General features: G+C 51.9%; 1 protein-coding gene across 3 annotated transcripts in view; it reads left to right on the top strand.

The window, feature by feature from the left end:
• Window positions 1-25748, top strand: part of SFSWAP (splicing factor SWAP) — a 70395-nt gene that overhangs the window by 6941 nt on the left and 37706 nt on the right. For all 3 annotated transcript variants that reach the window (XR_004681377.1, XM_035016803.1, XM_035016802.1), the window contains exons 4-8: window positions 932-1017; window positions 6718-6943; window positions 8053-8159; window positions 8556-8688; window positions 25308-25521. Coding sequence is in view for 2 of the 3 variants with exons in the window: in XM_035016803.1 (XP_034872694.1) it covers window positions 932-1017; window positions 6718-6943; window positions 8053-8159; window positions 8556-8688; window positions 25308-25521 (766 nt within the window). In the remaining variant the exon portion in view is untranslated. The remainder of the gene's footprint in view (window positions 1-931; window positions 1018-6717; window positions 6944-8052; window positions 8160-8555; window positions 8689-25307; window positions 25522-25748) is intronic.

Here is a 25748-nt window from a genome sequence, read left to right as displayed (position 1 = left end):
AAACATTGGCTTTGATGAAGATTTCATGTTTACTTAATGTTATTTTTTTGGACAGAAAACCTAGTAGGTATTAAAATCCTTTGTAATGTTAGCTTTGATAAGTTTTCTGTTAGGTTTTTGTACATTTCACTATGTCCTTTTTTTAAAAGATTTTTATTTATTTGAGAGAGAGAGAGCATGAGGGGGGAGGGCTAGAGGGAGAAGCAGACGCCCCACTGAGCAGGGAGCCCAATGCGGGACTCAGTCCTGAGACTTGAGGATCATGACCCAAGCCAAAGGCAGTTGCCCAACCAACTGAGCCACCCAGGTGCCCTCACTGTGTCCTTTTAAGTAGGTGATCACCTGAGTGATTGCAAGGTACGCAGGTACCTTCTGATTCAGGAAATTTTGACGTACAGAGCCCCATCTGACACTCAGTGGACAGAGCTGTTTGTAGATGGAAATGGGAAAGTCAGGGAGGTCATTTGCGTGGGTGGAGAAGTCTTGGCAGTTACACTTTAGGGCTTTACGACTCGGTGGTGAAATCATCCCGCCGTCTGGGCATTGAATACCTGTGTTGTGCCTGCCTCCCTGGGGTTCCTGCAGAAAGAGCTCGGACGGGGTCCTAGTGCCAGTTAAACACACACACACATCACAGAGCTGGGAGCGGTCTGAGTGCCCGCTAAGCAGGGCGCGTTGTGGGGAGACGCCCACTGCCAGGTCTCCAGGAGAGGTCAGTGCCCAGCAGCCTCCTCTGGGGGGTTGGTAACATAACCCGACTGGTGCATGCTGGAGCGGAAGAGGAGACGGGAAGGTGTTTCTAGAGGTGGTGATGGGAAGGTGAAGAACCAGGGAACGCCACTCGCGGCGGTCCCCCCACTGTTGCTTACTGTTGGTGGCCGCCTTCCTTCCTGGTCATTGTTCTGAAGTTTTATATTTTCTTTTTATACAGAAAAAAATGAGGCTGAAAACATAGAGGAAAACGAGGAGCCTTTCATTGCCCCTCTGGGGCTGAACGTGCCGCCTGACGTGGAGCTGGTACGTGTGCTTCGTGTTCACGATACTGCCCATTGTTATCAGCGTGGGTTGGGAGCACCGGGTAGCCTGGCGTAGCCATGACGGCCCTGTAAGTTCGTAATACTTTCTACTCATCTGTGAGTTCATGGAGCCAAAACCACACCCCACCTGTTCTCCTCCAAAGAAAAAGGGAGGAATTCCAGCAGAATCCCTAGACCAGAGCATCAGAGATTTGAGGAGCTGGCTCTCGGAGGTCACAGAGTTGAGCCCCCACGTTTACCAGCATGGAGAAACCGAGTCAGTGAGCGGTGAGGGAGCTGCTGGTACCCTGTTAGCCACGTTTAGACATAAGAACAGTCTCAATCGTGGCAGCGTGGCTTGCAGGGAAGTGGCTTTGTCCTGGCTTTGGCGGGCACTTAAGGGAAATGTCTTTACCTTACCTTGCTGCTCTTGCACCCGGGCTTCCTGTCCCTTATGATGAAGGCCCGGTGGCATCTCCAGGCCGCCTGGCACTCAGGAGGAAAACCTGGGTGGGACTCCTCTTGGCCTGAGTGCTCTGCAGCTCGAGCCTGGCAGAGCTGAGTGGTTCACCCTCCTTTCACGCCGCTATTCCAGCTGCATCTTGTGAGGTTCAGGCTGAGCTGCAGTGGGTGTCCCTGGGGGCCTCCTGCGCTCCCGGCGCTGTCCTGGAATGCCGACAGCCCCGTACACCAGCTTCTGTGCCCGTCCCCCTTCCACAGGAGGAGAAGACCGTGGCCATGCGGGTGGTGGGCCGGAGCGGTTGGAGCGTTGCATGTGCACGCTCGGCGGGGAGGGGTGGAAATTGGTGCTCGGTGTGGTTTTTCCTGACTGGATTTCTAGCGCCGTGGACACAGGTGTCCTAGGTTCTTCTTGTGCCCTGGGTTCTGAGCCTCTGGGTGCACAGGGGGCCAAACTGTTCGTGGTAGGTTCTGGCCCCTGTTTTCATGTGTCGATGGCAGGCGGCAGAGCCTCCACCCCGTCCCTTACTGCATTTACACACTCACACCCTCTCCTTCCTTCGCTTTCTCAGTGTTTGTGCAAGTAGGAGTAAAAATGTGGATTTTGCTGAGTGGAATTACTGCTTATGTTTGCTTCCCCGTTTCCAGCATTCATTTAAAGCTGAAAGTGTCATTTGAACGTTTGATGTTCTAAGACTTGTGTTAATATGCTTTCTGTGTATTGTTCTGGATTATCTTCGTACTTGTTCTGGAACGTGCTATTTATTCTACGTGAAAGACCCATTAAAAACGGGTTGCTCCCGGGACGCCTGGGTGGCTCAGTCGATTAAGCGTCTCCCTTCAGCTCAGGTCATGATCCCAGAGTCCTGGGATCGAGTCCCACATCGGGCTCCCTGCTCTGCGGGGAGCCTGCTTCTCCCTCTGACTCTGCCTCTCTCTCTCTCTCTATCTTTCATGAATAAATAAATAAAATCTTTAAAAAAAAAAAACGGGTTGCTCCCTTACCTATGTTTAATGCTGAAAGCTTTTATTTAAGGTTGACTATGTGGAATTTTATTTATTTTCGTGTGAAAAATTATTTTTAAACTATTATGCAAATATAAACGTGGAAGTATAATAGATTTTATTGTGTTGTTTACTTTTTATTAAAATATTTAATGGCTGTGTATTCTCAGCCAGAGTAAGCATCACTAAGCTATTTAATGGTCTGCTGGAGCTAAAAATAGTCGATACCCGTTGGAGAGCAGAATAGTAATTTGCTTTCTTTTTTTTTTTTTTTAAAGATTTTATTTATTTATTCATGAGAGACAGAGAGAGAGAGAGAGAAGCAGAGGGAGAAGCAGGCTCCCAAGGAGCAGGGAGCCCGATGTGGGACTCGATCCCAGGACACTGGGATCGTGACCTGAGCCGAAGGCAGACGCTTAACCGTCTGAGCCACCCAGGCGCCCTAGTAATTTGCTTTCTTAATGTTAAAGAGTTTCTTGTGATATTGTAGAGCGGCCTCTTGAGTAGGAAATGGTTTGATTCTGTGGAAACCGTGTCTGAATGCTGTCGGGGCGCTGCCGGACAGGGTTCCCTGCGTCCTGGTGTCAGGAGTTGGGGGCAGCAGTTCGTGGTCTGCAACTCGCACTGCAATGTCCCTGGGGGGTGGGGTGTGAAACGGGGTGCTTGCAGCGGGACTTGCGGTCTGTAGGTTGGGGGGGCATGCTGCCTCCATGCGGCAGGGCTGCCCCCACTCGGTAAAGAAAGCAGGCACTCAAGGGCGCCTGGGTGGCTCAGCCGTTAAGCGTCTGCCTTCGGCTCAGGTCATGGTCCCAGGGTCCTGGGATGGAGCCCCACGTCGCTTCTCCCTCTCCACTCCCCGTGCTTGTGTTCCCTCTGTCGCTGTGTCTTTGTCAAATAAATAAAATCTTGAAAAAAAAAAGAAAGGCACTCAAGGGTTCTTGAGTGTAAACTGGGCTTTTGGATTAGAGTCTAATGATTATAGGGTCTGTGGGGTTTGTGTGAAGAGTAAGGAGTAGTTAGAAGTTGTGGCCCTCGGGGAGGCAGATGTTGGCAAGTAGTCGAGACGGGCCGAGGCTGGTGCTGTCCTTGACAACGCCACGGTGGCCCTCCTGGCTCCATAGCCCACGGGCCCCCTAAAATGACCTCACAGTTTTGTTTTAGCTTTTCATAGTGATTCTGTGTGTTTTCTTGTGTTTCTCCCTGGATATGTGGCCTGGTGCCATTTGTCCCAACGTTGTGTTTTCAGCCACCTGTCCCCTTCTCGGGGACCTGGCTGCCCGTCTTGGTCACCTCCTGAGCTCTGCACGCGCCCGGTCCCGGTTCTGGGTGTGCCCTGCTCTGTGCCTGCTTGTGTGGGGTCGTGTTGGTGCCCCACGCCTGGCACACACCTGGAGCACGGCTGGGAAAGTGGAGGGCGCATCCCTGGGGTCAGCCCCAGGGACTGGGAGTGCCGCTGCCCCACAGACCCCAGTAGAAGTTATTGCTAAGGGAAGCACGTTCCTTTGAACACACTTTATGAACCAGAGGACGAGCAGGGAAGGGTTCAGTGTGTGATCGCCATGGTGCGCAGCATTTCTGTCCCTTGGAGTAGGAACACCGCGGTGACGTGTGCCGACCGCGTGCTGTGTACCAGGCACCACACGCCGTGAGTGGCTCCCGTCCCCAGGCCTCACAGCACCAGGGCGTGGGGAGCAGATGCCCTTGTCAGCCCGAGTGCGCAGGGCACCTGGAGGTCTAGGGAGGCCAGAGCAGCTGCCGCAAGGGAGGCACGTGAGGGTCAGGCCTGCAGCCCCGGGCCCGGCTCCAGAGCTCTGCGCCTCGGACTGAGGCCCCACTGATTGTTCGGATTAGAGTGTTATTGTCATCATAATTCAGGGGTTCTGTTGCCATGGGATGGGGATGGGAAGCATCCTGTGGCGTTCTTGCCTTTTCTTTGGGATTTTAAGCACCGTTCACGTGTGGCGAGCGTGCCCCATGTGGGCCGTGCATGCGTGTTCTCCAGGTACCTTGTCTCCCAACCTCTCTTTCCTTGCAGAATGTAGATCGCACGTATCACTAGATCCCATTGTAGCACCAGGATTTTGAATTTTATTTTGAAGTCCCTTCCCACCCCCTAAGATTTTAAAAATATTATCCTGTTTCCTACCGTTGCATTTATAGTTTTTTGGATTTTTTTTACAATTGAATTGTGACTTGATGTGATATTTATTTTGGGCTGTGAGTGAAGTGGGCATTTAATTTTTCCTCCCCTGATCGTAGCAGAGGAGAGGGCCAGCCCAGCTGCTACGGGGGCTCCTCACTTTTCACTCTGCCTTCCATTCCCGTGCCACCCCGTCCTGGTCCCCCTGCTTCGGGTCTGAGCTCCAGCATTTTCCAGAGCTCTTAGGAGACCTGACACTGGCGTGAGCTTTCTCACCTCATATACTATTCTACCATTTCCCACTGTCTACCGTGCAGTTTTTAGAGCTGTGTCAGTGTAATCTGGGAGGACTGAGGAAGCGTGAGCCTGCCTTCTTGGGCTCAGTCACTTTCTTAAACCAAAGGTTTCCCCACGTGAGACAAGTATTTCCCCTTTTATCATCAGTTTTTGTAACACCTCATATATGTATATATGTCCTTGAAATCCCACTATATAGTAGGGATACTCGTGGTATTAAATAGAAAAAGATCGATGTAAAAATAGTGTGATAAAGAGAGCAAAGATTTTCCACACCAGGTGTTGGTATGTTATCCACTTGCTCTGGGAGCAGGTCCAGAAGTATGCTCACCACGTGCTCTGTTTCTCACCACGCTTTGTGGCCACTGTCTTTTTACCATGATGTCGTATCATAAATAGGCCTCCTTTTAGGAGATTTTAAAACAGCAGGTTAGTTTGGTCAGCAGAAAATGCCTCTCCATGGAGGCGATTGTAGCTTCCTTTCAAGGTCACTGTTCTGAATTCACTGTTAATGATCGACATGTGCGTGGAACACAGATTAATCATGCTGTTCACCCAAGCCATTGAAAATCTGCCTCAGGATCCATACTCCAGGCACAGTAGACCTTTGACATGGAATCTAGTTTATTTTGGAATCAATAAATAACTTCAATTGTAGGTACTTAATCCTGTTTAAGTGTGAAGGACTTCAAAGTATTAGTTCAGGAATTAAATTTAAGAGTTAAGGCATTTATGTTTTATGAAGGATGTGGTTCTGGAATTACAGAAAGCATCTTGAATAGTTAACTGCCCATTTTTAATGAATAATTTCCCACATTATTTGCATGTAATTTCTAAGTGTTAATCTCTTCGTTATTATTAAAAGTATTTTTGGAGTATGGCTTTAGGATCTGGTCTGACGAGCTCCATTTGTGGGTGGGAAATGCCAAGCGTGTCATGTAGTAGAAGTAACAGCAGCGCTGGCAGGGTCTGGTTCCTAGTAGTAACCTCCTCACTTGGAGGCAGCAAGATGGTGCACTCTGTCCCTGTGGGTAAGACCCTCCCTGTTCTGGCCAGACCACACCCACGTGCTGTGGAGACGAGTTAGGTACAGGAGCAGGAGAGAGCATGGGGCTTTCCTCACATCTCCAAAAAGGCTGTTTCCCAAGCTATGAAATCTAGCCCCAGCTAAGAAGGAAAGAAGAGTGATGTGTAGACACTTGAGAAACTTGGTGAACGTGTACCCCCTCCCTAGAAACGTGCATATGTACATAACTTGCATACAGCTTCTGAGGGTTCACAGCCTCCAGCCCCATCACAGAACCTGGTTACTGTGGAGGTACAGTGACTTGGTGTAAAAAAGATTGCCTCGAGTCAGTTCTGCCCAAAGCTGGAGTGGCCTGCCTCGGTCCGTGAGTTTTCTCCCCGTGAAATACTGCAGAATCCAGAAATAGACCAAAGTGTCTTGGAACCAGGGCTGTTCAAACTGGGCTCTTCCGACTGAAGTGTCTCTCTCTTTTTTTTTTTTTTAAGATTTTATTAGAGAGAGAGAAAGCTCAAGTCAGGAGGAACAGAGGGAGAGGGACAGACTCCCCGCTGAGCACAGAGCCCAACATGGGGCTCAGTCTCATGACCCTGAGATCATAACCTGAGCCAAAATCAGGAGTCGGCCACTTAACTGAGCCATCCAGGTGCCCCTTGAAATGTCTCTTATTTCATATAATTGACAGTAAAACCAGTTTTTTTGTGTGTGTTTTAAGTCATGTGGCCAGTGAAAAAAGAGGAAAAATTGATCACGTGAATATGTATGTTTTTTCATAGCCACCAACAGCTAAAATGCATGCTATCATTGAGCGCACAGCCAATTTCGTGTGCAAACAGGGAGCACAGTTTGAAATAATGCTGAAAGCCAAGCAGGCCCGAAACTCTCAATTCGACTTTCTACGCTTTGATCACTACCTCAACCCCTACTACAAATTCATCCAGAAAGCCATGAAAGAAGGACGCTATACGGTGCTGGCGGAAAACAGAAACGAAGAGAAAAAGAGTATGTGAGACTGTGTGGACGCGGGGTCTGTGCTGGGCGGCCTCTGGGAGGGGATAAGCCTGCACGGCAGTATTTCCGGAATGTTTATGCTGTCACTAAGGCATGCTGATTAGATGGGGTAAAGCGCTTCTTGAGTAGATCTTGGAAATACACTAGATTCTTTTTTTTTTTTTCTTTTTTTTTTAAAGATTTTATTTATTTATTTGACAGAGAGAGAGACAACAAGAGAAAGAACACAAGCAGGGGGAGTGGGAGAGGGAGAAGCAGGCTTCCCGCCGAGCAGGGAGCCTAACGCGGGACTTGAGCCCAGGGATCATGACCTGAGCCGAAGGCAGACGCTCAACGACTGAGCCCCCCAGGCGCCCCAGAAATACACTAGATTCTTAATTAGTATTTACATAGATAGTGAAATGTAATTAAATATTGATTCTATCAGAACATAATCATGTGGTTTGGAAATTTTTCCTCTCGTTTTGGCTGTTTCACGTTTCCTGGAGAAAAGAGTAATTCTGCTTCCTGGGGTGGTCCCAGCCGTGTGCACAGAAATGGAGCGGTCAGCTTTACTCCCTTTTTTTATTCATCTCTACCATGATCTGTTGTTTTTATTAAATACCTAAATTGGGAATTCTTTCCACAAAGCCCAGTTAACTCTTTTGAAAAATGTGCAGGGACAGCAGTCTGTACATGTCTGCCATTGAATTTTTTCTCTTGAGCTGAAACACGATTTTCAGAATCATTTGTACAAACCTTGCTTACAGATCTCATTTTCTCCACAGTTTTTTAAAGTATCGGTTGCCGTTGTTCTACCTTTCATCAGTCAGGATTTTTGCCTTTTTTCTAGAAAATTAAAACGCGGTGGCTCCAGCCTAGTGAGCTCTGGACGGCCGTGCTGGCTGGGCCCGCGGCGCTCGCCTATCTCTGTCCCCTGCTTTCCACTGAGCAGTTGGGCAGTGGCGCTCCAGGGGCTGTTCCCCAGAGGCGCTCTCCAGCAGATAACTGCCGCTCGGTTACCAGCAGCCCTGTCTCCGTCTGCTGCGTGCTCCCATCACGTACCTGTGCCCTGCCTCTCCGCACACACCCGAATCTTGAAACACGCTCTTGCCTTCCAGAGTCGGGGGTCAGCTCTGATGATGACGACGACGAAGGAGATGGGAGTTACCTGCACCCGTCTCTCTTTGCTTCCAAGAAGTGTGACCGCCTGGAGGAGCTAATGAAGGTTCTGATCTTCTGTATTTTTTATACTGTAACAAAACTGCTGCTAGTCTAGTTTTGGGAAATCATGAAGCAGCCATTTCTTTTGTATCTTATCATCATCAAAGTCTGTTTTGCATTTTCATTGTTTGATTGGTGGCTCACTCTTATCGGTGGCAGTACAGTCCTGCCCACCCCTCCTTCCTTTCCCGAGTGGTTACTAGAGGATGGAAGCCATCTGTCCCCTCGCTTCCTCTGGGGCTCACGCATGGCCACAGTCAGGCCCTCTCTGTGTGCATGCCGAGGGTTTCCTGAAGCACGTCCGCCGAGCCCTTAAGTTGAGCCTTCTTTGGCCACAAAAGAGTCCTCCGTGACTCAGGGTCCGGGAAATGGTGTGATCATGCATCCTCTCTGTCTGCAGCCTCTGAAGGTGGTGGACCCGGATCACCCCCTTGCCGTGCTGGTCCGTAAAGCCCAGGCCGACAGCCCCGCCCCCACCCCCCCCGCGGCAGATGGCACCGTGCAGCCCTCCCAGGTCGAGTACACTGCTGACTGTGAGTACCTCACTGTGCGCCTCCCGGCCTGCAGCCCACGTCTGGTGGAGGTGCTGGGAGGACTCAGTCACTCGGGTCTTAATGGTTAGCCATCCTCGGCACGTGGCCTCATCCCGTTGTGTGTCACCTAATGTTGACGAATGGCTGCTCCGTGTCCAGCATCAGCTCTGCCTTCCAGGAAGGATGAACAGAAGGGTAGGGGAGGAAAGCAGGTGCTCGGGGACTTTGCCCTTCTTTGAAGACCCCTGCTTCCCCCCGGCAAGAAGCCGTGCCTGGTGCCTCCCTTTGACCCGCACAGACAGGACGGTGTTGCATGGTCTCCCGGCCTGCAGGGGGGTCTGGAGTCCCAACAGGCCGCAGCCCTAACCGAAGTCGAAGCTCTGTTACGAAGCCCAAGGAGCGCGGACGCTGGTGGGCTTGCATTGTCTGCATGGTTGCTTTCCTGCAAAGGACACAGCTCAAGCTAGCGTGCGATGTGCGCCCTAGAGTCCCAGCTAGTTACAGTTCCCACCTGTTCGGGCTCCTTGCTAGCCTTTTGTCTTTTTAATTACCAGAAAATTATTAATGGAAGGCAAATCATGAGGTTCTATTCAAGTAATCATTTGAAAGTATTTGACCTCGGTCTCATTATCCGATCTTTTTAAAATTGCTCAGAAGTTCAGTGTTGAATAAGAGCAGAGGCTTTAGGATGGCTGCAGGGATTTGTTGTCCTTCACCTGCAGATCCGATCAGATGATCCATCCATAAAGCTCGTCGCCATTAGAGGGTGGAAGATCAGCGGAGATAATTCTCTTTTAAGACGTAGGCTGCTCATTATTCGAGTGTCTGTCAGAAAGAGCAGCCAGGCCCCTCTGCGCCCCTCTCCCAGTGCGGCCCGTGGCAGCGTGTGACTCTGACATGCCGAAGTAACATTTGCAGACTTTACAAGTCAGTGACTTGAGGGAATCCTGAAAAAGCTTCTTAAAGGACCTGGGGTTTGCAGTGCTCATGGCGGGGAGTGCTGTGTGGACAGCAGGGCCACACCGGTGAACGGGAGTCGGAGTGACCAGTAGAAATTGGCTGAGTAGAACGTCCCTCGGCTTCCTTGTTTTCCTTTTTCAGCCCTGTCATTGGATTTCTCCAAGTTAAACACCTTGTCCGTGTGCATCCACTAGATCCTGAAGCTATTGAACTGTCTTGCACGGAAGAGGAGAGGAAATTCGGGGGCAGGGTCACCATCACCCGATCATTCGCTCTGTTTATCATGGAGCTTGTATCGTTAAGCATCGAGGGCGGTGGCGGGCGGCGTGTCTGCAGCCCCCACGGCACTGGGGGGCGGGGGGGACGCCTGCCGTGCAGCAGGTCCAGTGGCTGCTCTGTGACTCAGGCTCCCTGCGGGCTCCCAGAGCCCCATTGATGGCGGTCCCTCGTTGGGCAAACAGCAGGTGCACCAGGTGTAACTCCCCGCCTGGACCGTGCCCACCTTCCCCCGGAAGTGCTCCGGCGGGGGGCGCCAGTTAGTGACCACGGCGCCTCCCAGAGTGTGAGCGTGACAGGCCGTCTGGGACTCGAGCCTGGTGTTACTGCCTCACAGCTCAGCTGTCTTAAGCCAACAGAGATGAGAGAGTCCGTGCTGACAGGACCCGGGGCTGCTTACGCAGGGACCGCGGCTGTGCCAGAGGCAGGGACCAGGGTCCAGGTTATCCGGAGAAGCAAGAAATCTAAATTTAGGTGAAATATCTCAATTTACAAATGTCAGCAATGAGTTCATATTTTGTAAAAATACAAGGCAGTCCAAGAAAACAGTGGGCAAGTAGGTGCTGCTTGTAGGCATCCCTCTGCATCCAGTGTCCACTGTGCCTGTGGAAGGGGTCATGGGCGTGGGGGCAGTGGGCTGTCCCAGTGCTTCTCAGGAGACTGCTCAGCAGTGGTCAGTGCTGCCTAGAGGCTGGGGAGGTGGGCTGTGAGGTGTCCAGATTGCATGTAGCACCCTCGTTACCAGAAGCGAGAGCCGGTTCATTGACATGGGGAGGACAGAAGCTGGACTGCAGTGGGGCGGGAAGCAGACAGGGTGTGGAAATGGACACCTGAGCATGGGCCCTCTGAAGCTGGGCTGTGCAGAGGGAGAGGGGCCGTGCCTGGTGGGGAGCGAGTGTCCCGTGAGAGCCCCCCTGACAGCACCCGCCTCAGGGTCGCCACAGCAACCTCTTTCCGGGGTCTAAGGCTCGTGGGGTGAGGCAGGAGGCCTGGACAGTTAGACACACTGATCCAGTTTCTAGGAGGAGCCCCGGGCTTGAACTTGCCCAGTGCAAATACATGTGAGCACCTGTATTCAGGTTTTCAAAGATGTTTGTTTTCATCTGCGGGTAGATTCTGTGGTTACCTTTGGAAAAAAAAAAAAACAAAACCAAGAATATGGAAAATTTGAAAAGGAGGCACAGTGAGTCCTATCAGGTAGTAAGTGAAATGTTACAAGGGAAGACCTGTCGGGGCCTGAGGAGGTGGTGGTTTAAGCAAAGTCTGGGCTAAGAACAGACCTAGAAGTGGTACCGGCGGACCTGAAACATCTCGTACTGTGGACACGAGGTGTGCCATCGGCCAGTCGCGTGGGACTGCCCCCTCCGTTCCGGACACTGTGCGGTGACCGGCCCCGGAGCAGAGTTTGGGTGGCGGTCTGTGACTTGACAGCTCTCCGCCCAGTTCTCCCTGGTTCTGCACGGTCTTGTAAGCAGTTGGTCCTCCACCGATTTGCATAAATTCTAATTAAATGTGTAATTACAGTAGTTTCACTGGAAAAAACTGTTCCAGAGGAGAGCTGTGCCGTTCAAGCAAACAGGCCCAGCGAGCTGGAGAGGAGCCTCATGGCCCTGGCGTGCAGCGCACCAGGCTGGCAGCTTGCCCAGCACGCACAGCGGGGCCGCCGTCAGAGGGCGCGCGGACGGGAGCCCCGAGACGCACGACCGGAGCGGGTGGGGAAGGCACTGGGCAGCCTGCGGGGAGGGGAGTCCCCAGGGACGAGCCCTGTCTTTCACCCAGCAGCCTGGCGGCTTCCAGGTGGAGGTGCCGCGTGGACAGCTCAGCAAAGTGAGGAGACTTGGGCCGGTGAGGAATTCTGTCCTTTAAGCTGACAGATGACATTGGATTGCGCTAGTAGAAAAAGTAAAATTACAGAGGAAGCAGAAGCGTTTAACACACTCCAACAGCTTTTATAGTCAAATAGGGGAAAAAAGTGCAGCAGAAACACAGGCCGCAGCGTAATTCAGAAAGGTAAACGTGGCTGCGCAGTTTTCGTAAAGGCTTCCCCTCGCGGCTCCCCCGAGTGGCGTTGTACCTGCTGGCTTCAGAGCCCGAGGCCTGGACGGTGCGAGTCAGGGTCGCCCTTGCGCCAGACCGCAGCACACGCGTGCAGGATACAGGACCGCGGCGGTCGACAGGCCCGCCCTGGCCGGCACGCAAGAACACGAGAATTGCAAATCTTGGGTACAGTCAAGGCTTCTGGGCTGTTGAAAATGTCATTTCACGTTAACAAGCTTGAGTTCCTTTATAACGATAGAGATTGAAGAGGAGCCACTCCGGCGGGACCTGCGGTGCGATTTCCGTCCGTGCCGCGGGCGGAGGTGACAAGGGCGCGTGTGCAGGCGCGCTGGCCGCGTCCGTCAGACCTGAGGGTGCACGTGCCTGCAGTCCACACCCGCAGCTACAGGAGTACTCAGCACGAGCCAGATTTCTAGTGCTGGGGGGAGACCGAGATGCCCTGCGTGCCCTCGGGAGAGGACAAGGGGACAGCTGGCTGTGTGCAGGGGTGGGGCCGGGTGCGGAGGAGCAGCTGTAGGAGGAGGCCCTCGAGTCGGATTCAGACTCGGGGGGAAGCATCTCCCAACGGGTCAGGTGAGAGATGACCTGCGGAGTGGGGCTCCGTGGGGGGCCGCTCCGTCGCCGCGTGTCTGTGCCTCTTGGACCGTGGAGGTGACTGTCCCCTTCCCAGAAAAAGCGCAAGAGGGATGGCATGTCTCTGTGAAACTGCTGCAGGGTCCTGAGGGAGCTCTGGCAGGCCTGTGACGTTAACACGCAGTTTCAAGACCATCTGTCTGCTCCCCGCCGGAGCCTGGCGCCGCTGGGGCTCGTTAGAGCCAGGGTTACCCAGCCTTTCCCGCTCTTTCTATTAGTGCGTGGTTAGGGATCACCTCGGGCCATTCCTTGTGATTGACTTCTTGCTGATGAGAGATTTTCCTGGATAGAGGCAGCCTCCGAAGAAAAGCGTCTGTTTTTATTTTGAAAGAATTTTTTTAAAAGATCCTTAAATACAGATGTGTAAAACTAACAATTTCTTCCTTTTATTAGCTTGACAGTGATTTTCTGTTACTTGGTTGTTTCCTGCTATTTAGTTGTAAATCTTCGTCGAAGAGGGTCATAAATACAGTTAATTATGCAGGAAACAGTAATACTGAAAGAAGTACTGTTCACTGGTATAGCAGGCAGGTTTTTAAAACTAAAACACCAACCCAGTTTTTTTAAATGTTTCTTTCTATAAATAGCTGAAGTGAAATTAAACCGTACCGTGTGGCTAGACTAGATTATTTTCTTGCTTCTGCTGTTTTTTTTTTAAGTGTGATTTTGCTGCTGCTGTTCATGGCATTTCTTTTTTTCTGCAAAATCATGATCTTGAAGTGCTTTACTTACTTTCTAAACCCTTTTTTTAAAAAATTTATTGTAAGTGAAGAGAAATAGAAGCAAGAAAGTAAAAATAGTACCCAAGATTCCACCGCCCAGAAATAGACATTTTTATCCTGAGGGGAGCATCCCTGATGCAGTGGGAAACCCTGACAGAAGTGGGGGGAGGGCGGGAAGCTCCCGGCTGGGGATACAAAGATGGGCTTTGTGCGGAACAGGGATTAGAAAGTTGGACGTACAGATAGAAATATTGTGTTAAAGCGGAAGTAAGCTTTTTTAATTTTATTCCAATTTAACAGAAGAACCTATAATCAAAAATCAAAGTAAAGTAATTGCTGATCTTCAGATAAAAGTTTCTTCCATACCTCAATTCAGTTTCGGAGATTAGGAGAACACTAAAGAGATTGAGATTGTAGATTGTTTTTATCTTAGATGTCATTAATTAACTGTGAAACTGGAAGAAATTAAAATACTCCTAAAATCCCTTACTCCCCCGCCCCAGCTCCTGATTTTAGGAAGCAGTCTGTTTGTGTTGTGAGAGTGTGAGTAATCCTGATGGTGTGTCTGTAGCCCACACCCCCTGGTCGGGTTGGCCTCTGTTGAGGGTTAGGTTTTCCCTGGGGCGCCTCTGTGCGTTCGAGTCTCATGGACCCCTGTCCCGAGGGTTCTGTTCACGCATTCTCGCATGCTTGAGAAGTGCCCCCCCTCCCACCCTTGTGCAGACAGGAGAGCTTGTCTGGATGTAAAGTTCTTGGGGAGTATCTTCCTTCTCCGAGATCTTTGTAAGCTAGCGTCCAGCCCGGGCCTTCCTACGGCAGAGAAGCCAGTCGTGTGGGGTTGTTAGCGGCTTGGTTCTCACTCATTGCTCCTGGACGCCGTTCTCAGAGCTCGGTCACATCAGCGACCCCCGGGGGGGGGGGCGGGGGGGCGGTGCTGGTGCTCACTGGCTGGCCACCTGGTGGGCAATCCCCTCCCTCCCCTCCCGTTGCCCTGGAGCGTGTCCTGCGCCGTCTCAGAGACTTGGTTCTCCATCCTCCATCCTGGAGGCTGTTTTCTGTCGTGTGTCTCTCTTTTTTAACATTAAAATTTTAATGGTAAAATTTTTTAACACCGGGTCGTCTGGAGGTCTCTTTACTTTTTCTCTTCCAGTTGTTGGCTTCTCTGCTTAAAAGAAATCAGTTTCCTTCTTTTGGATCATCTTTTTCTTCTGTGTGTATCATTTTCTCTTTTTTGTTTTAATCTGTTTCTCTTTCACCTTCAGCGTGTGGGTCTGGCCATCTCTGTCCATCTCCTTCTGCGTCATTGACTGGTTTTCTCAGTCATACCTGTTCTGTCCGTTGCAGGGTTTTTTTTTTAGAGATTTTATTTATTTATTCGAGAGAGAGACAGAGAGGGGGGAAGGGCAGAGGGAGAGGGAGAAGCAGACTCCCCAAGGAGCAGGGAGCCCGATGGGACTCGATCCCAGGACCCTGGGATTATGACCTGAGCTGAAGGCAGACACTTCACCCACTGAGCCACTCAGGCGCCCCTGTCTGAGTTTAAAACGTGCTGGTTCTGTAAAGGTGTGGCTCGGGGCCTCTGTTCTCTCGGTGCAGCAGCGGGATGTGCAGACTTGCTGTGAACGTCCTGCCGTCACTTTTCAGGTCCTGTGCCGCAGGTCCCGACATCCCTGGCAGGGCCCTGCTCTTGCAGCTGCTCGGCAAGCACAGACAGGAGGCCGCGAGGGGGCGTGGCCGGGCCCCAGCCGACCGGGCTTCAGGGGCGCCCAGACTGGAATGTCATAGAACATTTGTGTCATGAAGTGTTCTGTTTTGTTTCTGACCACTGAAACATGTAAAAACCGTCGCGAGCTCTCCCGGGCTGCACAGGAGGCGGCAAGCCCAGTTAGGACCCAGCTTAGCTCGGCCCCGGTCCGGCTCAGGGGTTGCTTTCTTTCCTTTCCTTTGTGCTCCGTGGAATTCTTCTCTCACCAGATTCATCTGTGGCTCTGAAAACTCCGTGCTTGCTTGCATTCTGTTTTCATGCAGGCCGCGGTGGTCGCTGCTCAGCTCTGGTGGCCCGCAGAGCTCTGTGCCCTTTCCTGGTTGTCTCCCGCTCACGCCGGCGGATCTGTCCAAACTTTTTGTCCGATGCTGTAGGCCCTTCCTCCCTGACACTGTCCCCGCCACGTTTGAGATCCTTTGTCTTCCTTTCCAAGTGCAGCCTTCTCTGGAAAGCCCATTCTGGGCTCTCCTGTGAGATTCTGAAAATGCCCCCGAGCAGGTCTCGGAGCCGCCCAGCCCCCAGTCAGCAGGCCCTCCCCATGTGTCTGCAGGCGTTTCCACCCTGCGGTTCAGGTTGCACACTTGAGCCGCTCCCTTTCTTCACCCAGAACTCCCTGGAACCTGTTTTTATGTAACAGGCCTCCAAACCTAATACAGTATTGAAAACTCAAAACTTTTCACATGAGGGTCACTGATGAAGACTTTAAGTAATGGGTAGAGACAGGCCTTTCTAGAAGGTTTTATTTGCCAGAAAGAGAGCGATTGCTTTTAAACACTGGCCTGAAGTCCCTGGGTCCCGTATTCATAGGGTTAAAACTGATTGGTTTGAGTGGTTTTCCAGCTTTACAGACGACATTTTTTTTTTTTTTTAAAGATTTTATTTATTTATTTGACAGAGAGAGACACAGCGAGAGAGGGAACACAAGCAGGGGGAGTGGGAGAGGGAGAAGCAGGCTTCCCGCAGAGCAGGGAGCCCGATGTGGGACTCAATCCCAGGACCCTGGGATCATGACCTGACCTGAAGGCAGTCGCTTAACCAACTGAGCCACCCAGGCGCCCCACAGACGACATTCTTCATCATCGCAGAAGCTGTTCAGATATTCCTAGTCTAAGGCTTTGGTGACCGAGACAAGTCTCCTTTCGTTTGGGGAATTTTTTTTTTTAAGGTTTTTATTTATTTGAGATATAGACAGAAGTAGCGAGAGATATAGAGCACAAGTGGAGCAGAGAGAGAAGCAGATTCCGGGCTGAGCAGGGAGCCCAACGCGGGACTCGATCCCAGGACCCTGGGATCATGACCTGAGCTGAAGGCAGATGCTTACCCAACTGAACCACCCAGGCACCCCTCATTTGGGGAATTTTTTTAACACCGGGTCGTCTGGAGGTCATAAGGGACTAAAAAGGTGACTGGGATGCACTTTGTGGTAACAAGTATTAAGTTTGAACATATTCAGACACTGTGTGATGATCCAAGTGATAAATGCTTTCAAGTATTTAGGGAGTAAGGCAGGGCGTAATACTCTTTTATGTAAAAACTGTCAACTTAGTTGAATCACTATGTTGCACACCTGAAATTAATGTACTTTATATGTCAACTAAGCTAAAAAAAGGCTGCTTTAAAAACACAGGTGTGGACTTAGCATTGTAGGGGTTATTGGTTGGCTTGACTGTGGTTTCCCTGCAATACAAGACTGTATTATGGAGAGCCAGCAGATGAGTACCCTGCGTGCAGCAAACGGGTCACAGGGGCCCTTCAGGAACTCGTGGAAATGGTCCAAATCCACCAGGCAAAGCTGGAAGTCTTGGGGACGGGGTAAGCAGACCGTCCAGTGGATGAGAGAAATGCAGAACTCGGTAATCCTAGAGATCACTATTGGATCGTGTTGTTGGTGCCTGGTGTTTGAACTCCCATAATTTGACTTCTGGGGTAAAGGTCTTCAGTGTGAAGAGAGCATAACTTTTTAAACTGTGGGCAGAGGAAAATTCTCCAGTCGAGTAGACTGCTGATGAGATTAATAACTGTGTTCAGGATCTGAATCTTTAGGTGCTGATAAAACCTTTATTAAGGTTTCTTTTCAACAGAATAGGTAGTCTCGTAGAGTTTTATGTTACATAGTGAAATCACCATGAAAATTACTTATTCTGACGCCGGTCTGTCAGCTGTTAACTACACGGGAGGAGCCACTCGGGCCTCGGTCCTGCTATGCGCACCCCCCGGGGTGTGTGCAGTAACTTCTTTTGGCCGGTGGCTCCCTCCACCCCCCCCCACCCCCTGGAGTCTAGCTTTAGCTTGAATGTGAAATAGGGGTAAAGGAACCTCACTTGTGATTTGGGAAATTATCTACAGTGTTGTACGTTCTGTGTGTTTATTGGTTGACTGTGAACCTAAGTCAGAGATCAGACCCCCAAGTGTTTGGGAATATGCATATCATCCTCTCCATAGAATCCACCCGTGTCTCAGAAACCCCTGAACGTGTGGTCACACAATAGAAGGGAGTATGGGAAAACCCAAATAATGGTGGGAGTGAGGACAGATGGTACTCCTGTGACTTTTCCATATGTTTGAAAATAGTTTTGAAGGGTGCCTGGGTGGCTCAGTCGTTAAGCATTTGCCTTCGGTTCAGGTCATGATCCCAGAGTCCTGGGATCGAGCCCCACATCGGTCTCCCTGCTCGGCGGGGAGCCTGCTTCTCCCTCTCCCACTCCCCCCTGCTTGTGTTCCCTCTCTCACAGTCTCTCTCTCTCTGTCAAATAAATAAATAAAATCTTAAAAAAAAAAGAAAACACTTTTGAAGTTATTAACTGCTGAGGTTAGAAGAGCATTTCTAAAAGCTCTTGAGAAAAGTGTGACTTTTGGAAAACAAACAAGCGTTCCAGTTTGTGGAGGGGAGGGAGGTGTAGCTAGGGTGAACGCAAGCTGCTAGGTGGGCGGCCTGCAGGTATTTTTATTATACTTGGAATTTCATCAATTAAAAAATGGGGGGGGGGGCGCCTGGGTGGCTCAGTTGGTTAAGCAACTGCCTTCGGCTCAGGTCATGATCCTGGAGTCCCGGGATCGAGTCCCACATCGGGCTCCCTGCTCGGCGGGGAGTCTGCTTCTCCCTCTGACCCTCCCCCTCTCATGCTCTCTGTCTCCCATTCTCTCTCTCAGATAAATAAATAAATAAAAATCTTTAAAAAAAAAAATGTGTGGGAATTTATTTTTTCTTATTCTTTGAGTATATCATGCCCCCAATTTTGCCTCTTGGTCCACAAAGAGTAATGTATTTATTGTCTGACTCTTTGTAGGAAACATTTGCCAACCATGCTCTATCCCAGAATTAGCGAGAGACCTTACTTGAATATAAATGTCTTCATTTTACTGACTTCTTTTTATATGAAAGCTCTATAGACTTTAAAGTTATAGCAAAGACCAATTTTGGTAAAATCCTGCTCTTAAGTATGTCGTTGTTTGTGTTCTTAGGAAATGTTCCCACATCCTGTTGGTACAGATCTGTGTCTGCATCCCCGACCTCCCTGCCTTCTTGCCGTCACCGCTGGGCTGGGCAGCGGAGGTCTTGAACTGCAGCATCTGCAGCACGACCCCCGATTTCCCCTCACACCCCCAGTTCAGGCCAGAGCAGCGGGCGCCATGTGAGTCTTCTCGTCTCTCACACCCATGTGTAATCACGCTATACGTCCTTGGGGACCTCGTTCAGGATCTGTCCCAAATCTGGCACTCCTCGCCAGGTCCACTTGTGGTCTCAGCCGCTGACTGTCAGCCTCCTCGGTCCTGGTGCTGCCTTCCTGCAGCCCAGTATGATCCCGAAGTTGAACCCCATGTCATCATGTCTCTACTCAGAACCTCCTTGTGGTTACCCATCCCATTGAGATTCCAGAAACTCGCCTCCACTGCCCCCCAGTGTGCTCTTCCTGTTCCTGAAGTGTGCTAAGTGGGATCTGACCGCAGGGCCTTTGCACTGGCTCCTCCTTGGCGGGAAACACTGTCCCTCTCAGGTCAGACCTCCCCTGGCTTTGCTGACGGTCCTCCCCAGTTCATGCCCTTCTCACAGGGTTTCACGTTCTCTTGGCCATTCTCAGTGTCTGGTTTACTTCATACCCTCACTTGCTGTATAGAAGTGGCAGGAGGACAGGACTGGTCTGTCATGGATACTGCGGGGCCTCCAGCCCCTAGACGCCTCGCTCCTACAAGGACGTATTTATTAATAGTGGCTGGACGGACACACGCAGTAACACATTGAGGAGGAGCGGGAATGATGCTGTTTCCCCGGCATTCAGGGGGCACTGGAGGGTCAGATACTCGTCATCTCTTTGATGGTAATTAGGATACTTTAAAAATTACTTGAGTCCGAGTAATACACTTTCAAGTAATGTAATAAATGCTTTTTATGAGAAGTATTGGTCGAACCCCCATTCCCCCCCCACACACACATTGTTTCACAGTATTTCCTTTTAACCATTTGTCTTTGAGTTCTTGATGGTTACCCTCTAAGTCACGGGTCTGTAGCGCTGTTTTGGGATTTATCTGCCCTGGGTTGAATTCTCTGTTGTCTTCCTGCTGTGATGGATGATAATTGAGCTCACTGGTGCTCTCTCACACCCCAAATTTTACTTCTTACCTTAAGTGTTTCATCTCTGCTTTGGCTACTTTGTAACTTTAACTGATACACTTAAATCTCTACTTTATCATCAAAATTCAAAAGAGAACGATACAGAAATGGCTTATCAGCCTCCTGCCCTGACTCTCCGTAAGTCTGGGGCCTGTCTTTACGCCCTGCGTTAGAGTAGCCCCAGCTGTTGGGTGCTGTAGGCAGTCACCCAGACAGAGCTGCCGTGACCTCCAGCCCGGCGTCTGCAGGGTGGCTGGGGTGGGCTGCCTCCCCAGCACATCGTCGTTCAGACGCCTTGGTCACCTGCGGGCACGGTAGGCATGGCGCGTGCTCCGGTGCGCGTTCTGGTGACGTTCACAGCTGTGTTTGCTGAGCCCCTTCGCCCCTGAACCCGCGTGAAGTGGCTGCGCTCTCAGCCTGCAGCCCAGTGTTTTCCAGGCTCTCGCCGATGCCCTGGGTTACTGCCTGAGCTTCCTCTGGTGTGTGTGATGTTTACTTCTGTACTTGGTTTAGCACGCGCTCCAGTGGGGTACGCAGGAGCACACACGTTTTAGGGTGCCCTGATTCTGCTCTCGCATATGGTAAGTGGTTTGGACAGGCCTAGAATTGTGCGTTGAATACTGCCCCTCGGGCGTTGGAAGTTCTGGGCCACCCTTTTCTAGTGGCCCTTACTGCTGCAGAGAAGCCTACCGCCATTGCACGTCTCATCCTCGTGCGTGTAACTTGTAGTCACTGAGCAGATTGTTACTGTGTTCGCACTGTGCTGGGAATAGCAGTGAACAAGGTTCCTTCTGTCGTGGAAAATCATGGAACGGAGAGCCCGAGAGGAAGTCACCGTGCCGGTGGACATCGTTGGGGAGGCCCTCCAAGCCAGAGGCCCGAGGAGAGCGGAACCGGCGAGTGGTGGGACAGAGGGCAGGGAACGTGGCCTGAGCCCTGGGTGGGAAGAGATAGGAGGGTTTCCGGGGGCAGGGGGGTTGCTGTTCTGTTTGGTCCAGGCAGTGCTTCTGGAGCTTTAGAGCAGGGGTCTGGGAGGAAGCGTGTAGTGCAGCTGACCCACCCACAGGCACGGCATGGCCGCTCCCTAAGAGAGCAGGTATGTAGGGAGGAGGCAGGGATCCTGATCTGAACTCAACCCGAGTGAATTGTTTATGAGACATCCCAGTGGGGGTGTGGAGTGGGCGGTTAATGTGCAAGTTCAGCTCAGAGCTGAAGGTAGGAATTCTGGAATCATCAAGCACAAAGAGGATTTAAAGCCATTAAACTTGCTAGGAAGGTCCCTGGGGTGCATGGGGAGGACCGTCTGCAGGTCCAGGGGAGGCCAAGCTGCTCACCTGGGCTTGGACAGGGCGGGGCGGCGGGGGGTGTGGGGGTGGGCGCGGTGAAGTGCAGGCCCAAGGGCTGTGTCATGGCCGCCGCTTACAGCCGCTCCACTGGTCGTACTCCATCGTCCAGATGTCTTGTGTGGGTAAAATAGATTGGTTCCGGGCGCCTGGGTGGCTCAGTCGGTTAAGCGACTGCCTTCGGCTCAGGTCATGATCCTGGAGTCCCGGGATCGAGTCCCGCATCGGGCTCCCTGCTCGGCGGGGAGTCTGCTTCTCCCTCTGACCCTCCCCCCTCTCATGTGCTCTCTCTCATTCTCTCTCTCTCAAATAAATAAATAAAATCTTTAAAAAAAAAAAATAGATTGGTTCCACAGCACTCAGTAAAGGCATTTTCATTCTCAATACAGAGCCATGTTGTCTTCCCCGAACTGCTGCTTACACAGAAGGGATTGCTCACCAGCCCCCTCATCTCCCAGAACCCTTTTGACACCAGGATTCTCTTCCGGGAGTTAAGTTTATATGAGATTAAGACCACATAAGATATCAGTAAATTGGCTCTGATTTTTGCAGGAAGGCAGTTGAGTAGAAGGGCTTTGGAAGGAAATCAGGGGTGTTGATCTGCCCCCGTGTTACGTGGTTCTGTCCATCTCTAAGCAGCTGCAGTCTGGGAAGGAAGTGCTCCCGAATGTGCCTTACGCTCTGAAGGAGCTGGATTCTTTTCGTAACAGCTCCGTCTGCCTTTAGGAAACGTAGGTGGCGTTGAGACGTCTTTCTTGGATTCATCTGGAGTAGGATTGGTGGTGCTCATGATGCTAGTAATGCCATCGACATTGAATGTCCTGTGAAACCCACTCGCCTCTCAGACCTTCAGCCTAAAATGTGGAGGACAGCGAGGCTACTGAGGTGTGTTAGGTTGCGGACGTCCAGTGGTAGAGACAGCGGTAGGAGCCCTCTGGGAGCTGCACCCCGTCATGACAACGGGACGGTGAGCTCAAGGGAGCTCGGCCTTGGAGCACCAGACACCGTATGTCCTGTCTGCGGTCTGGTCCAGGGAGTCTCAAAACTCGGTGTTCGTGAGAATCTCTGAGTTGGGGCGGGGGGGTGTATACAAAGAAGTGTGCACTCTGACGGCCGTTTTAAAGGGCCTGTGACGTCAGGCTCACGGCCTCAGAGATAAAAGGGGGAGTCCGTGTGCCCGCGTACCTTAGCACGAGGTGTCAGGAAAGGCTCCCGGGCCTTGCTGTTGGCTGGTGTCGCTGGCTTCACTCATTAAATGCTGGGCAGGTGCCTGCCATCCGCTGGGGGCTGTGGGGGCTGCCCGCCGCTGCTCTTCGGACGTGGAGCCCTCAGACCTGGCGGTGCCCCGGGCAAGCAGGGCCCCCTCGAGTCGGCCTGGGATGGGGGAGGTGCCGGCGGTCAGACTTTGGGAGCTGGGGGGGCGTGTCACGCGGAGGACACTGCAGGATTTGCCGGCGTCAGAAGTGAGGGAGTGAGACGCTCTTCTCGGGAGTGGGACCCAGAGGTGGTGCGACAGGCAAGGCGTGGGGGTCGGGCTGCCGTTCACCGCCACTGTCATACCCCGGGCTCCAGAGTTGGGGACCCTCTCCCTGAAGGCTTTTCATCCCTGGCAGTCCTCAAAGTGAGGCTCCAGCTGAAAGGGGACTTGTTAAACCTGCCGTGACGCCTGCATCCCACAGTGGGAGGCCTGCCAGCCAGCGAGCCACCCCACACCTCACTAGACAGCGATGTTGGGTGGCTGTCAGCATTATTTTTAGATAAATGGAGTTTGTCAAATTCCAGTGCACGTTTGCAAAGTGTGGTGAAGACTCTGCTGGAAGGCTCACCACGTGTATGGCGAGAGGGTAGAGCGGACCGCCTGCACACGTCTTTTGGGGACGCCGGCTCAGCGCCTCTGCCCCAGCTTGACCCCCTGCTGCGGTCCCGGGGCAGCCCAGGCCGAGGGCGCGTTCAGGTTTGGGCGGGCTCTCATTTTCCCACCTGAAGACAGAGCCGCCTCTTTTTGTGAGCTCTGCTGTGGTCTGAGAGTTTCTGCTTTATCTTAGCCAGTGTCTTCACATGTCCTGAGGGTGGATTCCCGAGTTAATCTGCCAGCGTGCCAGGAGCGCTGTTTTTAACACTGTTTCGATTTAACATGATGGACAGTTCAGGAAAGTCCTGTGGACTGATGGTTAATCTGCGTACAAGTACTTCAAAGGGATGGTGCTCAGTTCTGAAAACCATTTATTGACTTCTGTTGCACGAAGGCTGCGTTACACTGCGATTGCCCAACCTACGCTGTTGGTCCAAACTTGTGAACTGTTTCTATTTTTATTAAAGTTTTTTTTTTTTTTAAGATTTTATTTATTTATTTGAGACAGAGAGAATGAGAGAGAACACATGAGAGGGGGGAGGGTCAGAGGGAGAAGCAGACTCCCCGCCGAGCAGGGAGCCCGATGCGGGACTCGATCCAGGGACTCCAGGATCATGACCTGAGCCGAAGGCAGTCGCTTAACCAACTGAGCCACCCAGGCGCCCCAACTGTTTCTATTTTTATGAGTTCACATGGCTCACTGGTCGTGGCTATGATTTAAAATGCACTTTGGCTTGTTTTCAGGCAGCAGGCTGACTGTCCAGGACAGGAGTGGGTGTCTGTCCTTCCACTGAGATGTGACACTCTGGACGAGACAGTAAATGTGTCCTGTCCCCTCTCCTGGAGACCCTGGGCTACACACGGGTGTTCTCCGAGGCAGGTCAGGGTTATGCTCTGTTCTCGCTGATGCCACATTGTCTCCTTCTCCGTGGGGTGGTTCTGCCTGGGGGCTGAGAAGAGGGACCCCGGTAGCCTGACCGCCTGAAGGCGAGTGGGTGGGAACTATAATTCCATTCTCGCAAGGATGGCGTTGGATTTGACAGAGGCTTAGGTTTGTGTGCAATCGCCTGGCTTGGTTAGGAAAAGCTTCCATTGGAACCGCCGCATCTCTCCGTCTGTCTGATGAACACTGTGTGCTCCGTGCTGGGTTACAGAGTGAACGTGCCTTTCCTGCCATCCCTGCTTGCCCCGGCCTCCAGCCGGCGGTCTTGGCTGGGCCCCGCCTTCCTGCAGAGATGTGATTGAGAACGCTGGGCAGGGATCATGCCACCAGGATCTGGGGCCAGTGTCTATGAAAGCTCAGGGTGTTGTTGTGAATGTGTAACTGCGGTCAGTGCGTGACATCAAGAGAGGACAAGCTGGGAGCTCACACTCTCGGTGAACAAAGAGTGAGCCGTTAGCAGCTGTGGGTGGGCCTGCAGCCAGTCATCTGTGCTTCGTTCCAGCCTCGGGAAGGGCTGGGGCCTCGCTGTGCAAGTTGCCGTCCCGCTGCGTTTCCCTGCATAGCACACGTCACTGGGAACCAGGGTTACGGTGAAGCACCCGCTCTTCATATATGTTCTTGTTAAAAGTGAATTAATTGAAAATCAAAATAAAAAAAAAATTTTTTAAGTTTTTTTTAATTTGAGAGGGAGAGTCTAAGAGAGCACAAGCAGGGGAAACGGCAGGCAGGGGAGAAGCAGGCTTCCCGACGAACAGGGAGCCCGACGCGGGGCTCCATCCCAGGACCCTGGGATCATGACCTGAGCCGAAGGCAGACGCTTCACCCGCTGAGCCACCCAGGCGCCCTCAAAATAAAGCTCTTTAACTGGAAAGATCTTTTCACCGTTCTCCAACGAGAAGGAAATTAAATCCCAATGCAGTCGGAACCATTTGCATATCCACAACAGGATTAGAAATAAAATTCTTAATTGGATCATTGAATCTTACACGATCTCGCTGGTTTTAAGTATTTTTCCAAAAAAACAAGAAGGATGAATGAGCGTATAGGACTTTATTTACTGGAACGGTGGGCTGCTGCCCTGCGGGCACTTGCATGTGTGCCGGACTGTGTAGGAGGCTGTCGTGAGTCGCTGTCCGTGGACAGCAGAGCTGCGTCCATGGGGATGAGGTAGGCACGCGGCTGTGCGTCCGGGGGGTGGGGGGTGGCGGTTACAGCAAACGGCTTTGTAGACGCATGTCACGCGAGGGAAGGACGCCAGCGCCCAGCCGTGCACGCTCATTGAGAGCGGACTTCTCATCGGCGTGTTTGCTGCCCCTTCGCGGTCCATTGTCCCCGGTGTGTCCCCACATTGCCCGCTTCCTCCAGATCAGCTGTCCCATGGGCAGCCTTCCTCGAATCAGAAACCTCTAGAAACGGTGTGGTCGCCGATGGAGTGACGCTGCACGTGTCTTTCCGCAGCGACCGTGGCCGCCGTGTACTACAGCTACTACATGCTGCCCGACGGCACCTACTGCCTGGCGCCCCCCCCGCCGGGGGTCGACGTGGCCGCCTACTACAGCACCCTGCCTGCTGGGGGGGCCACCGCCGCCCCGCCACCCCCCGGGACCACGCCCCCACCCCCCCCAACCACAGCAGAGACCAGTAGCGGGGTGACCGCCACCCTCACCACAAGGTACGCCCACTTCTGCCCGTCGGCACGCACTTCTTTGCTCTCGGGCTGGGGTCTTTGGTCTGGCTCTCGAGCAGGGTCTCTGTCGCCTGAGGGTTTAAGTGTCCAAATACTGAAGTTACGGGCTGATAGCGCAAATCGTCATGACATGAACACTTAGAAAATTGATTCCCAGTCAGCACCCCACATCACTTCCAGCTCCTGCATCCTCAGCGCCCCACTCCCCATAA

The sequence above is a fragment of the Mirounga leonina genome, unplaced genomic scaffold, assembly GCF_011800145.1.
Source record: "Mirounga leonina isolate KUSES-001 unplaced genomic scaffold, KU_Mleo_1.0 Mir_171, whole genome shotgun sequence".
NCBI lineage: Eukaryota > Metazoa > Chordata > Mammalia > Carnivora > Phocidae > Mirounga > Mirounga leonina.
The sequence above is the reverse complement of the archived record's forward strand: the minus strand, read 5'-3'. Positions and strand labels throughout refer to the sequence as shown.